This window comes from Musca autumnalis, unplaced genomic scaffold (genome assembly GCF_047663935.1).
Source record: "Musca autumnalis isolate F117 unplaced genomic scaffold, ASM4766393v1 scaffold_2, whole genome shotgun sequence".
NCBI classification, from domain to species: Eukaryota; Metazoa; Arthropoda; class Insecta; order Diptera; family Muscidae; genus Musca; species Musca autumnalis.
The window spans coordinates 51596172-51612534 of NW_027411755.1; the positions used below are offsets into that span (position 1 = coordinate 51596172).

Consider the following 16363-nt stretch of genomic DNA (forward strand, 5'->3'; position numbering starts at 1 on the left):
TGATATTCATTGATACTTAGAACTTTATTGAAGCAACCAGAACCTAGTCCAAAACAATTTTCATTTCTAATTCTTAATATAATAAACGGTTAGTTCCTCTCCGTGCAGGACAATTGCCTTACGCATCACATACCAACTTGTATAATACAGAATTCATTTCTGCATCCACATTTCTTTATTGCAATTTTCGTATATTTGTTTTTACCCTTTTTATAGCAACAGTTCTACATTGCTTTGCAACAACATAATTCATGCAATTTTTTTACAGTTTGTTTGTTTCTTCTCTTTCTTTTTATACATTTTATTTACGAGTTGAATGTATTTTTTAGTGAATATTTTCATTTTGTTTGGCACCTTGTAAAAAATGAACATAAATAAACAATTGCGAAACAAAAATAAATAGTTTTGCGAACAAAGTTCGTGTTAGCACCTGAAACCTATATTTTTCAGTCGCGTTGGTGTGCAAAAAAAAAAAAAACAACACACAACCAAGATGTCAATGTTGTTGTAGCAATTGTGTAGCGAAAAAAAGATTTTGGTAATAAATTTCGTGGGTATTTTTTATGTGAAGTAGAAATAAAATTTCAAGGACTGTGATTTTTTTAGTTCGTTTTAAAGGAAGCAATTCCTTACTGTATTTTTAGTAAGAATTTGACACATAGAAAATAAATAATCTTCAACGAGTAAAGGAAAACATAATTTTAATAATAGGGTCAGATTTGGAAGTAGTATATGAAATTCTTAAAACAACAAGTAAAAAAGTGTCAGTGGGTTTTGCCGATGTGAAGTGATACTTTCACCAACGGACCGATCGAATGTATCTAAAGTCTCTTCAGAATTTTGTGGCCCTTTTTGGACATTTGAACTTGCCGAAAAAATCTAGATTTGGAATTAACTGCCCTAAGACACAAATGTTGAACTTTTGTGGGTGAGGTACCCTTAGGGAGGACCGATATGGGCCATTTTAGAAGTTAAACTAAATTTTGAAGAAAGTATAAGGATATCCAAAGTTTGGACCAAATGGGTTGCCCCATTCAAGAAATATCGTCATAGCATAGTGGTATTTTTTTAAATATTGGGTGCTTTCCGACCGCCACATATAGTGACATAGGGGTTTTTTACACCTTTCGGACTGTTTTCCCCAAGACGAATATAGTCCATATTCGAACCTGATCTATATCTGGTAGATATATTAGGGTGTGCAAAGTATGGATTACAACATTTTTGAACTTTTGTGGGGGAGGTACCTGAAGGAGTGGACCGATATGGCATATCTTTGAATTTAAACTATGTTTGGCACAATATTACGAAGGCCAAATGTTGGACCGAATCGGCAGATCCCTTCGAGAATTATCTTGCGCTCCAACCACTACACACGGTGTCATAGGGGCTCTTTGCAACTTGCAGGCTATTTTCTCAGGAGGTATGGACTTGCCCCTGATGAAATTTGTACCGTCGTATGAAGGGCAGTGAATACAAGTTGTTGCAACAAAAGTAGAAGCGATTCAAGAGCAGGTCCTATTCTGAATATATCCGAAATTAGCACAGACGAACTGAGGGACGGACTATCATAAAACCCCAAAAATAAAAACACAAAAATGTATATAACTTATCTAATTTTCAACCGATTTCATTAGTTTTCCGGTTTTCGAAAGCTAACATAATTTCATTTTTGTAAAAATAAATAATTATACTGTTTGGTACCTTCTAAGCAGCCTGGAGCACAAGGAAAAGCATTTTCTCGTTTTTTGATGCGATTTTTCGCACTTCAACCACCGTAACATAGTCATTTGTTAACCGATTTCAAAAATTGATTGCTTGTTCGAAAGATATTATTTGCCCCTTTATAAGAAAAGAAAACCAACAGAAATTCGTGAAATTGTGAAAAATAGAAGTTATGCAATTTTAATATTGAAAATCTTGTTCATTACATTTACCGTTATAAAACAAAAAAAAAAACGAAGTGACCCAGAGGAACCAAAGGAATTTTCGTTATCCATAGTTCCCAACACGATAGAATTTTTGCATTTGAACCCTTGGATATTTTTCGTGTAGCACAGTGATATTAGCACATCGCATCGCATTCCTGAACCTTATTAACCGATTGCCGAATTCACTTGGTTCCCGATCATCTACAAACCATCATTCCGATTATCTACAAATAGTAGCCAATGCACAAGGTTCCCGATTATCCAGCAAACGTTCGGCAACCACCGATTCCAACGAGCCATCCGAGCAAGAGTAAACACTGTCAGAACAGGCACACTATCGCGAAACCCCCAGCTGACAAGCAGCAGTCAACTTAGCCAACTCCACTTGTAAGACAACTGTTTTGTAGACGACCACCTAAATAAGCATCGAACTTTGTCCTAAGATTAGGTTGAAATAGTTTACATGTAACAAATAATGCATATCTCAACAAAGCTGGCAATGTGCATTGAAAATTAATATATGTATATGTAAATATTTTTAATCAGTAATTGGTCATTTTGTAAGCAAACAATTTAAACTTTTGTACATATTGCAAATTGTTATTAGCTTCTGTTTAAATATATCCTCAGTATTTATGTACATACAATATTAAATACATAAATAAATGCACACTTTAGTTATACCAAGGAAATGTTTTTATTAGAAATCGCCCATAAAATGTTCATTACCACCTGCTGTCATGGATTATAGTTAAATCTCTATTTATTTAAAAAATGTCAACGTAAACATACATGTTTATATATGTATGTATATGTTTACAAATACGCAATAAAGGTTTTTTATATTTTTTTAAACAATCATAAATATTTATATGTTGTTTACTATCTCATAAATAGACTTATTAGGATTAGCAACAATTTTTATTGGTAATTGTGGTGTAAAAGATATTGTTAATTCAGGACAAAGATAATGTATACACATACATATATTTAAAATATTTGTAGAAAAACTTGGAAAAAATGAATGGATATGCAATTAACACATTACAAAACGTCACGAAACTATATACATATCTATTATTTTTTGGAAATTTGAGGCCACCTCAATCACACATGTTGTGAAAAATCTTTACTTATTTTGTATACCCTTCACCTGTTGCAACACTCTGTCACATATTTATTGTTGCACCAGCTGCAACAAAGGTTTTCTTGTGGGCAATATACAATTTATTTTTTTAGGTGACCCAAAGTTTATGGTGCTTTAAATGTATTCAAGCAGAATAGCAACTCTAACCAAAAAAAACTTCTCACAATAAACTATTCTAAACAAAACACCTCACAACAAAAATCTGATGGTGGCTTGAAGTAGCAAACAATAAAATGCACCTAACAATTTACAGTTGGTGTGAGGTTAAATAAAATAAAACTTTTCAATTGAATGCATTCGAATGGGCAAACTCTATAGAATTTGTAACACAAAATTGTAGGTAGATGGCAGCTAGCTAGCAGCTACCTACGTAACATAAATTTGCAAACAGACAAAAAACTAACTGTAGAATGCATAAAAAACTACAATGTTAAAAAATGTTTACATAAATAATAACAAAGAAATTCAAACCGACAATAACAGGAAAAAACTATTCATGCATAGGTATAGTAATGCAGAGAATAGGATGAGCACAAAATGTTATGAAAATCTAAAAGAAAATATGTATGCATACTTTTTATACACAAAATTGAATTTTAGTATTGAAAGAGGCATTATAAATAAATATATAAAAGTATGTGTTGGAGATTTGTGTATTGAAATGTAAAACAAATCTACTTTGGAAAGATAAGTTAAATGGTTTAACAAATATGAGATGAAGTTATTAGAAATGGCCTTTTGTTTTATTATCTTAGGTTTATGTCAAAAATATTTCATGATACTGTTTTTAATTATATTTTTATACAACATAAAATGGTATAGATTTTTGAGCATTGTATAGGCAGTTATATTTTTCCGTGAACACTTTGTATTACATATGTATACCTATTGTATCCTTGGTATATGCCTTAATATTGGAGCTTTTCTATCTATTGCGAATTCGAAATACCAAGTTACAGTCAATACAGTAGACTAAAATCGAGTGGTATCGTTATACCTTCAAATCTTTATTAAAACGTGCATATATTCTCGCTATTATCTTTAAGCATGTTTTATACCCATATCGAACACTAAATACCAAATTTTAGTCATAACGGTAGGATAATGTGGTAATACCTTTAAATTGTTTTCCATTTCGGCCTGATAATGAAGCTAATCCTTTAAAATACCGAAAATCAGGATGTAGAGTTCTATTGGCGCTATATCAACATGGACCTATATTGATGAATTTCTGAACTTAAGTTTTTTATCCCCAAGGAAGACCAAAATCCGAATTTCAGTGAGTAAGAAAAATACCGCAAATCGGAAGGTATCATTCAACTATATCAACACGTGGACCAATACTGACAAATTTCTGCGAGAAAGTTTTGTAGCACCAAAGAAAACTAAATACCAAATTTTATGCTAACCGAACATCGGGAGGTTCAACACGTGAACCTTTACTGACAAATTTCAGGGGGATAGCTTTGTAAACCCAAAAATGTCAAAAGACCTAAAATCTGAAGGTACAGTTGGGGCTATATATAAACTCGCCTCAATGTACATATGCTTGTATTTGTAAATACTTTCTGTGTTGGTCCAAAATTAATTGGATCAACGGATTATCTGCTCCGTATATTTGTGGTCGGAGCCGGGACGGAGGAAAACCCAGGAGCAATATCAATGTACTCGGTTTGTCACATCCACATCCACCATACCGGTGAGATGTAAAATATGACGGTAGTGGGTGCATTTCAGGGTTGTTCTGGACTCGTCAATGTCTAGGACTACGACTGGGACTTAGTTACTGCATGCTGCGTAAACACAGGCCCTAGTGAGTCGTCATCAGAATACGAGACCCCCGCTGTCCCCCAACGGCAGCCCCATACGCAGCACTTGACATCAGTCGTTGTTGTTGCAGTGGACTCCGAGGTATGATCAAGGAATCAAGATCAAGGAAATAGTCGATTTTATGAATCGGAAGAACAAAATGGTCGCGACGGTGCACGAAACCAACCTCAACATCAATTGCAGCTTACAGCGTTGTGATGGCTACAACGCAGTAAGGAAGGATCGGACTAGAAGTGGAGGTGAGGATTAACTTTCTTATCGCACCGGACCTCTCATGAATCTAGCTTTAATGGCCCATACAAGGTATGTCTGGGGGTGGCAGTCATGTGCGGAAATGCCGTACTAAAGTTGCTTATCGTATACATCCCGCAGATAGGTAGCTGTACTATAGGATATAGGCCCAACATTATCCTGCTTTCGGAAGCTCATAACTGACTGGTCTAGATGGACTTTAATGATTGTGGGATTCCGTATATAAAACCATCTTGTCAGCTGGTCTGTCAAATGAAATCAGTCTCTTGGATCAGACCATCTCGCCATTATTATGTGCATTCGCAGATTGCCCTATTTCATCAGCTCTGAACGCCTCGCTTTCATCAATGATGATATCTGCCCGACCCTTCTGATGTTCTGGCAGCAGAGATGACGTTCAGAGCCACTGGCGGTCGCCACATACCTGCTGGTCGAAGGCCCGAAGTGAGACTAAATTTCCCAGCAGAGGCGACAGGATTATCAAGTAATCATGATGACGAACCAAACCCAGAAGCCCCAGGGTCTGGGTGCTGACACTGGAAGTTAACTGGTTGTTCGGTTAGCATAAGCCGAACAAGTGGCTAAAACATCTAAAGATTTGCAACATTGAAACCGGAAGAAGTGAATTGTAGGCAACGTTAAAGTCACTCTCCATAGCCAGGTTTTTATTTTAATCGACAGTTGGCACCCCAGAGAGACAGGGCGAAGAAAAGAGTACTACGATTTATTAGATCTCTTCCAGCCTAGGAGGAACCACCACAATTTACAATGGATGATGTTGCGAATGCCATCAGGAACACTAAATCAACCAAAACCTTGATGGTAAAACAACTGGATGGGCCAGTAGTCGCCACCCACATAGTTCCCGAAGTCTGGGATATGGGCAGGGTTATCCCCCTACTGATGTATGTACCGCATTGTCTTTCGTACTAAAGACTCTTGAGGCTTTATTCCTCCCCAGCGTCAGAAATAGCTACCCAGTTGCTGATCATTAGTATGGGTTCCGTCAGCAGCACAGTACGAAAAAAGACGATGCACGCCATCTCCCCACATATTAGTCGCGCACTTAACCTGAGCAGACCGTGCGGTAGATCATTGTTATTGACACTCGATTTATCAAAAGCCTTTGATACTATCAAGCTCTCCAGAAAACCCTCCGGCCAATTTTGAACCCTTGGGTGAACGCCAGTCGTACGTGGATATACCGCTATAAATATGTTTGTGGTAAGATGTGCGGCGTCGGTATGGTCCACAAATATAAGTGGAAGTGAACGCGATGGAAAACATTCAAACCGCCCTGAGAACTGCCTCATGTCCCAACTTGTGGTGATAGTACTGCAACATAATGGTATGCTCTCTTTGCTGTACTTTCTAGGGTGTTACCTTGATAGCAATCCTTATCGCCATATGGAGGGTAGGACCCCCGACAAAGCATCTCAGGAGAGATCTTAATGATCTAGAACGAGAGAGAACGTTACAAGAAATAGCCGCTAGATTTGAATAGCATTCACACATATGCAGTCGCAGATGAATGGGGTCCACGGAGAATACCCCCATCTGTCGTATCTTAGGGTATCAGGGTAATCAGGGTAATTTTGGCTTAACTACGTTCGGGATGGTGCAGCCGTCGCCTATAGAGAAAAGATTGATGACACCGTCTGGAATGTGGCACAGGTCCGCACGACTCACTGCACATTTTCTACTACACTGCCAAACCTAGTGAACTAACTAGAGAAGCTAGGTGGTTACAACCTATCCCATTTCTAGAATTGAAGATAGACCCAGAGGCAGATTAAGTTACAGCAACAGCAACTTTGCATTATCAAGTTTGTTTTTCCGTTTGTAACGCATTGAAATAATCAACTGCGACCCTATGAAGTATATATTCTTGATCAGGGTAAAATTCTGAGTCGATCTATGCGTTTCTGTCCGTCCGTTTGTCTGTGGTAATCACTCTAGCATCTACCAAAAATGAAAATTTTGGGAACATGCGTCTTTTGTTTGCAGGCATATCAAGTTCGATGATGGTCTATATCGGTACAAGTTTTGATATAGCCCCCATATAACAGTACCGCCCGATTTAAGGTATTTTTACATTTTTAGTCACATTTTTAAACCGACAAACTTGCCTTCCAAAAATGATGGGCATAGGCCCGTGTTTTGGTATACACCCATATATATAAAAGTACCTTCCGATTTTCGGTATTTTGAGGATTTTAGCTACAATTTTAACCGAACTAGCTGTAATTTGACATGTAAAGGTCTCAGTGGTCACGAAACTTCTCCACCAAAAATCGTCAACATAGGTCCATGTTTTGGTATAGCCCCCATACAACGGTACCTACCGACTTTCGGTCTCAGTGGTCACGAAACTTCTCCACCAAAAATCGTCAACATAGGTTCAAGTTTTGGTATAGCCTCCGTATAACGGTACGTTCCGATTTTCTGTATTTAGAGGATTTTAGTCCACAATTTTTAACGGAACTAGCTGTAATTTGACATTTGAAGTTCTCAGTGGTCACGAAACTTCTCCACCAGGAATCGGTATATGTTTTGGTATAGCCCCCAATATACGGCGCCCCCGATTTTCGGTAGTTTGAAGATTTTAGCTGCGATTTTTAACCGAACAAGCTGTAATTTGACATTATACACACTCAGTAATCGCGAAACATCTCCATCTAAATTCGTCAACATACTCGTAGGTCCATATTTTGGTATAGTCTCCATATAACGGCACCTCCCAATTTTCGATATTTTGATGATCTTACCTACAATTTTTAACCGAACTAGCTGTAATTTGACTCTCAGTGAATGTGATTCTCAGTGAACACGAAACTTTTCCACCAAGAATCTTCAACATAGATCTAGGTTTGGTATAGCCCCCATATAACAGTACCTCCCGATTTTCGGTATTTTGAGGATTTTAGTTAAAATTTGTAACCGCTGTAGCTAACTGTAATTTCATATTTGAGGCTCTCAATTGTTACGAAACTTCTCGAACAAAAATCGTTAACATAGGTCCATGTTTTGGTATAGCCTCCATATAACGATACCTCCCGATTTTCGTAATTTTTAAGATTTTAGCCAAAATGTTTAACCGAATTAGCTGTAATTTGACATTTGAGGTTCTCAGTGGTCGCGAAGCTTCTCCGCCAAAAATCGTCAACATAGGTCCATATTTTGGTATAGCTTCCATATAACGATACATCCCGATTTTCGGTATTTTGAGGATTTTAGCCATAATTTTTAACCGAACTAGCTGTAATTTGACATTTGAAGTTCTTAATGGTCACGAAACTTCTTCACCAAAAATCGGTATATATTTTGGTATAGCCCCAATATAACGGTACCTTCCGATTTTCGGTATTTTGATGATTTTATCTAAAATGTTTAACCGAATTAGCTGTAATTTGACATTATAGATATTCAGTGATAACGAAACTTCTCCACTTAAATCGTCAACATAGGTCCATATTTTGGTATAGCCTCCATATAACGGCACATCCCAATTTTCGATATTTTGAGGATCTTACCTAAACTTTTTAACCGAACTAGCTGTAATTTGACATTTGAAGTTCTTAGTGGTCACGAAACTTCTCCATCAAAAATCTTGAACATAGGTCTATGGTTTTGTATAGTCCCCATATAACGGTACGTCCCGATTTTCGGTATTTTGAGTATTTTAGCTATTTCGCCGAGTCCGAACGGCGTGTCTTAAGACACCACTTTGTAGAGAAGTTTTACATGGCTGAAATACTCAGGAAATTTCGCCAACATTACTGAGGTTTATTTTACCTCCCCATTTTCGGTATTTTGAGGGTCTTAGCTACATTGTTTGACGGAACTACCCTTAATTTGACTTTTGAGTTTCCCTGCAAGTATAAAATTTTTAACCGAACTAGCTGTAATTTGACATTTGAAGTTCTTAGTGGTCACGAAACTTCTTCACCAAAAATCGGTATATATTTTGGTATAGCCCCAATATAACGGTACCTTCCGATTTTCGGTATTTTGATGATTTTATCTAAAATGTTTAACCGAATTAGCTGTAATTTGACATTATAGATATTCAGTGATAACGAAACTTCTCCACTTAAATCGTCAACATAGGTCCATATTTTGGTATAGCCTCCATATAACGGCACATCCCAATTTTCGATATTTTGAGGATCTTACCTAAACTTTTTAACCGAACTAGCTGTAATTTGACATTTGAATTTCTTAGTGGTCACGAAACTTCTCCATCAAAAATCTTGAACATAGGTCTATGGTTTTGTATAGTCCCCATATAACGGTACGTCCCGATTTTCGGTATTTTGAGTATTTTAGCTATTTCGCCGAGTCCGAACGGCGTGTCTTAAGACACCACTTTGTAGAGAAGTTTTACATGGCTGAAATACTCAGGAAATTTCGCCAACATTACTGAGGTTTATTTTACCTCCCCATTTTCGGTATTTTGAGGGTCATTGTTTGACGGAACTACCCTTAATTTGACTTTTGAGTTTCCCTGCAAGTATAAAATTTTCCACCAAAAATCGTAAAGATAGGTCCACACTTTGATATAGTCCCATAGGTGGTACCTTGCACTAGGCTGAACATATTTTTATACCCTCAGCATTTATGTTAACGAGGGTATATACACTTTCATACGGGCAAAATATGCCTCATCGAAATAATGGTTTTAGGCCCCAAGTATGTTTGGACGAAATGTGTTTCAGACAATTTGGAGTCGATTGAGCAATGTCCGTCCGTCTGTCTGGCTGGATGGAGAGCACGATAACTCTCGAACGGATAAACCAATTCAGTTCAAATTTTGGCATTCGTAATATTTTATCCAAACTTAGTTTAAGTTCGAAGATGGGCTATATCGGTCCACTCCTTCCGGTACCTCCCCCACAAAAGTTCGAAAATGTCCAGAAAATTTGAGCGCACGATATCTCTTGAAGGAAGTAACCGATTTGATCCATACTTTGCATATCGTGAAATTTCTACTATACTTAGATGAGGTTCCAAAATGGAATCAATCTCTCCACTCCTTCGAATACCTCCCACACAAAATTTCGGATAAGTTCAGGTTAGGACCTGTTCTCGAATCGCTTTGATTTTTGTTGCAACAACTTGTATTCATTGCCCTTCATACGATGGTATAAGTTTCATCAGGGGCAAGTCCATATTTTCTGAGAAAATAGCCTGAAAGATGCAAAAAGCCCCTATAAGACCGTGTGGATTCGGTCCAAAATTTGGCCTTCGTAATATTTTGCCCAAACATAGTTTAAAATCGAAGATAAGCCATATCGGTTCACTTCTTACGGTACCTCCCCCACAAAAGTTGAAAAATGTTCGGAAAATTTGTACGCACGATAACTCTTGAAGGGAGTGAACGATGTAATCCATACTCTGCACATCCTAATATATCTATCAAATATAGATCAGGTTCTAATATGGACTATATTTGTCCACTCCTTTGAGTACCTCTCACACACAATTTCGGATAAATTCACTTTAAGACCTGCTGTCGAATCACTTTGGTTTTTGTTGAAGCGATTTACATTCGCTACCTTAATTACGACGATAAAAGTTTTTGCAGGGGCAAGTCCATATTTCTTAAGAAAACAGCCCGAATAGCGTAAAAAATCCCTATGTCACCATATGTGGCGGTGGGAGTGCACGATAACTCTCGAACTTTTCAACCCATTTGGTCCAACATTTGGTCTTCGCCATATTATATCCAAACTTAGTTTCATGGGGCAATACCGGTCCACAACTTGCGGTACTTCTCCCCAATATTTAAAAAAATTTCACTAAAATGCTTGAATGGGGCAACCAATTTCGTCCAAACTTTGGATCTCCTAATATTTTGTCAAAATTTAGTTTAACTTCTAAAATTGCGTATATCGGTCCTGCCTAAAGTTACCTCCCCCATAAAGTTGTGCAGTTAATTCCTAATACACATTTTTGGCAGCAAGTTCAAATGTCCAAAAAGGGCCACAAAATTCAGAATAGACCTTAAATACATTCGATCTGTCCGTAGGTGAAATTTTCACTTCACATTGGCTGAGGGTATATATCTGTCGGCAAAGTCGACTGACTCTTTTTTACTTGTTTAGATTTAATTAGACAATCAAGGCATTTGGGGTATCCGTAGTAGAAAAATTGTCCACCTTAAATTGTGAAAGGAAATTAATTAAGACTATTTTTTGGTGGAGGGTATAAAAAGATCGACTCGGTCGAACTTAGCGAATTTTTAATTAATTTCTCGTTGGAAATCGAGCTTAATGATCAGTAATGCATCTGAAAAAAGGAAAGCCGACGACTCGAACCCTCACACCCACCACTATGTGGCATGACATGTTTCGCCTTTGCTAAAGAAGGCTCGTCAGACATATCGGATGGGGGACGGCTTCGCTATCGTCTAACTTTTACTCTTTCAAATGCAGTTTGTTTTTTTTACAGTTCTGAATGGTTATTTCAGTCATTGTATGGTTTTCATGACAAACGCTTAGCGTAGTCGAATTAACGAAGTTTTACTTGTTGTTATTAGCTCTGTTCGAGGGCCTACAAAAATCTACATACATATTTTGGAATTGTTTCCATGGTTTCTTTTAATAAATTTGCAAAATTTGTTACATTCTTGTGAAAAGAACACGCTCAATGTTTCCATCAGGTGCGTGTAGGCATACCCCCTTTATACACTGAAGTTTGGAGATTGTTTCTTCACTAAGATGATATACCGTTTTCAACAGTGGTTATGGCCTACATTTTTATACCCTACACCACTATGTGGGGAGGGTATTATAAGTTGGTTTTGGCCAAAAAGTTTGTAACGCATCGAAATAATGGTCGTAGACCCATACTTATATACCAAAATGAATGTCTCGACGAGCTGAGTCGATCTGGCTATGTGTGTCCGTCCGTCAGTCCGTCCGTCTGTCCATCTAAACCTTGTAATCACGCTACAGGTCGCAATTTTGATCGGATTGTAACGAAATTTTGGGTGTTGATGTAGGTCCCGGAGGGGAAGAAGCCTATTGATTTTGGTGATGGTCGGATAATATTTAGGGGTCGGAATGGGCAAAAAACTTATGTGGATAAAAATACAACGTTTTTTTCCAAAGCGAATATTTCAGCTTCTATACGGGGTATACCAAAAGCAAAACCTGACAATAAAAGTAGAAAATATCAACTTTCTAATGATGTAAAGTAGGTTATCGTAGGTGATCAAACAACGAAGATATCACAATAGTCTCAAATAAAACCCAAATTTTCATTTTTGCGATTTTAATTATAATGACGAATATCACAGCTTTGGTTGGGGACTTTCCAAAAGCAAAGCCTGGCTATGAAAGTAGAAGATCCCATCTTTACAATGATGTAAACTAGGTCGGCGCAGTGACCAAATAACGGAGATATCGCAATAGTCGGTAATACATCCCATTTTTCCACTTTTTTGGAAATCGCGCTACAGGTCGCAATTTTAATTGGATCGTCACGAAATTTTGGGTGTTATTGGGGGTCCCACAGAGGAAAAAACCTTTTGATTTTTGATAATGGTCGGATATTATTCAGGGGACGGAATGTGACAAAAAAAATATTTGGAAAAAAGACCAACGTTTTATTTCAAATATCTCCCTTCTGTAGGAGGTATATCGAAAGCAAAACCTGGCAAGCACAGTAGAAAATATCACCTTTACAACGATGTGTAGTAGGTTGTCATAGGTGGTCAAACAACAGAGATATCGCAATAGTCGGTAATGCATCCCTTTTTCCATTTTTGTGCAATCACACTACGAAATTTTGATCGGATCCTCACGAAATTTTGGGGGTTGATGGGGGTCTAACAGAGAAAGAAGCCTATTGATGGTTGGCATACATCCCAATTTTCCATTATTTTTTTTTTTTTTTTTTGGTTGTATTGTCGATGCACTTAAATTCGTTGCAAAAAATTGGCCTGTGTTAATGAAGACATTTTAATATTTATTAATTTTAATATTTTGAATTTTATTAGTCAAAAGCTTATGAACAGGGGTAGTGGTGTGGGGTATCATATAGTCGGCCCCGACCCGACTATAGCCTTGGCTCACTTGTTTGAGTATATTTTCGTAAACGTTAAGTTAAAATTATAATCGAGCTAAACCCTTTCCCCCTCCCCCTTCTCTCCTCTTCTGGGATATTAATTGCTGACACACCGAACAAAAGAACGTCACAAATGAATATTTAGAATATCCTCAATACAATAAATGTAAAATCATTTAATTTACATTAAATGGCCTCAACAAGGCTAGTGGTTGTCCATATACATACATTTCACCCAAGTGCCAAATAAAAAATGAAAAATATGAATACCATTAAAATTCATAGATTTCAAATGGACAAACAAATAAAAAAGTTATCAATTACAAACAAAAAGTTTCGAAAGAACTCTCAACAATCAAATTGAAGTAATAAAAAGTCAAAATTGCTTGTTTTTGCCAGTCATGTTAGCATTGGCAAAAGCATGGTGGGGGAGAGGAAAAGGATATTTCAAGTGGCACTTGTTACATAAAAGGGCAAACAACCGAACAGAAAGACCACACAAAAGACCGCATAAAGTTAAATAATTCTAAGCTCCATTTGCTGTGAAATTTAGGCGACAACTTTACCAAGCAATTCTGTTGATACCCTTCGGCCATTTTAGCCTGGCGGTGGCATGTCATCACCAACCACTAGAAGTGTAGAGCGCATTTCATTTCATTTGAACGCCTAACAGACAAAACCATGACAAAAACTTGTGGTAAAATTTTTGACTATGGAATATGGAAATTTCTTTTGTTTTTATCATTGTTTTTTTGGTTTGTCTTCGCAGCTTTTTAGACACTTCAATTCATTTGTGTTCCGGCTTTTTGCTTCGATGATACTAAAAACAATGAAATTTTAAAGGGTGCTAAATGTTCATAGCAAGTTTTAGCGAAAAAATCCACAGCAGTAGCACAATGGCAAAAACAAAATGTGACAAAAATTTCGTTGTCGTTGTTAGAATTTTTTCTTTGCTGCCTTACATCAATAGACAGACATACCATGGAAAGGAAAACAAAATAAACCTTTAAACGCATGAGAAAAGTTTTTTGCTTCCTTCATGACTTTTATGGGCAAAGTTTAAGGCACTAACGCCCGCTTTAGTCATGGTGCGTTTGTTGCTTTCTTTCCTAGTTTGGTCTTCTATCGATTTTATTTCTAATTCGAAATTTTCTTTTAGCGGTTTCAACGCCATCATCATCTTCTCGGTTTGACTTTTTACTCTGTGTTGCGGTACTTACATCAACTTTAATTCCAGCACCAGCAAATTGAAAAACTTTCATTGCGGGTGTCTCCTTGGGTGTAAAACTATAAAATTCCCGTCGTCCTTTATACCATTTCACCGAATATAGGCTATCGCCTTCCAAATCATAAAGGCATTTGAGAATGGCTTTCTCACCCCGACGCACAGCGTGTGGTATTTGTACGCGTACATCTCTAAGTGATGTTGTCACATCTGCAATGAAACCAGAAAAGAGGAAGAAATAGTAAAATATTTTTAGTGGAAAATTTTGAATTTGAAATTTTTGAAATAATTTTAATTAAAATATTCTAAAAGACAATGTTTTGCAATGTATTTTGGAATGCGTAGTGAATAATTTACGGCATACTTTATATCGATTCTATACATTGCAATACCAGTTTGATATTGAGTCTTAAAATATAATAAAACAAGTAAAAAAGTGTCAGTCAGATACATACCCTCAGCCAATGTGAAGTGAAACTTTCACCTCCGGACAGATCGAATGTATTTAAGGACTCTTCAGAATTTTGTGGCCCTTTTTGGACATTTGAACTTGCCGACAAAAATGTGGATTAGGAAACTGCACTAAGATACAATTGTTGAACTTTTGTAGGGCAGGTACCCTTAGGGAGGACCGATATGGGCCATATTAGAAGTTAAACTAAATTTTGATAAAATATTAGGAGATCCAAAGTTTGGACCAAATTGGTTTCCCCATCCAAGTGATATCGTCCTAGAATTTTAGTGACATTTTTTGAATATTGAGGAGAAGTACCAAAAGTTGTGGACGGGTATTGCCCATGAAACTATGTTTGGATATAGTATGACGAAGACCAAATCTTGGACCAAATCGGTTCAACAGTTCGAGAGCTATCGTGCTCTCCGACCGCCACATATGGTGAAATATGGGGTTTTTTACATCTTTCGGGCTGTTTTCCTAAGAAATATGGACTTGCCCCTGAAAAAACTTTTACCGTCGTAATGGAGGTAGCAAATGAAATCGTTTCAACAAAAATCAAAATGATTCGAGAGCTGGTTTTAAAGTGAACTTATCCGAAATTTTGTGTAAGTGGTACAGAAGGAGTACACAAATATAGTCCATATTCGAACCTGATCTATATCTGGTAGATATATTGGGATGTGCAAAGGATAGGATTACATCGGTCACTCCCTTCAAGAGTTATCGTGCGCACAATTTTTCCGAACATTTTTGAACTTTTGTGGGGGAGGTACTTGAAAGAGAGCTATAGCCCATCTTCGAATTTATATTTATGGACCAAATCGGTTAATCCCTTCAAACGTTATCGTGCCCACAAATTTTCCGAACATTTTGGAACTTTTGTGGAGGAGTTACCTGAAGGAGTGGACCTGTATGGCCCATCTTCGAACTTAAATCAAATCTGGACAAAATATGTTGATACCCAAAATTTGAACCGAAGCCAGCCAGACAGACATACAGACGGACAGACAGACAGACGGACGGACATTGCTAGATCTACTCAAAATTGTCTGAAACGGATATCGTACAAACATACTTGGGGTCTAAAACCATTATTTCGATGAGGCACATTTTTGGTCGTATCAAAGTGTAAATACCCTCTTTAGCCTAAAGGCTGAGGGTATAAAAATTATGTTAACTGTCGAAAGAATGACTCCCAAACTTAGAACAAGTTTCGGTATGGAATATTTTGGCCCATTTTTATACCCTACACCACTATGTGGAAAGTTTGTTTTGGTAAAAATTCACGTAACACCGCAAAATACTAGTCGGAGACCCCCAATGTGGTATACCAATCTTCATATCTCGGCGAGGTAAAGCGATTTTGAGATGTTTGTCCGTCCGTCCGTCCGTGTGTCCGCCTGTCCATTATAAATTGTAATCAATCTCCAGGCCGCAATTATAGGCCC

At 37.2% G+C, this 16363-nt stretch overlaps 1 protein-coding gene across 1 annotated transcript in view; it reads right to left on the bottom strand.

Moving 5' to 3' along the window:
- The window catches only part of LOC141392783 (uncharacterized), a 384189-nt gene that overhangs the window by 113712 nt on the left and 254114 nt on the right, over nucleotides 1–16363 (bottom strand). The window contains exon 3 of the mRNA XM_073965749.1: nucleotides 14454–14668. Within this exon, the coding sequence (XP_073821850.1) occupies nucleotides 14454–14668 (215 nt within the window). The remainder of the gene's footprint in view (nucleotides 1–14453; nucleotides 14669–16363) is intronic.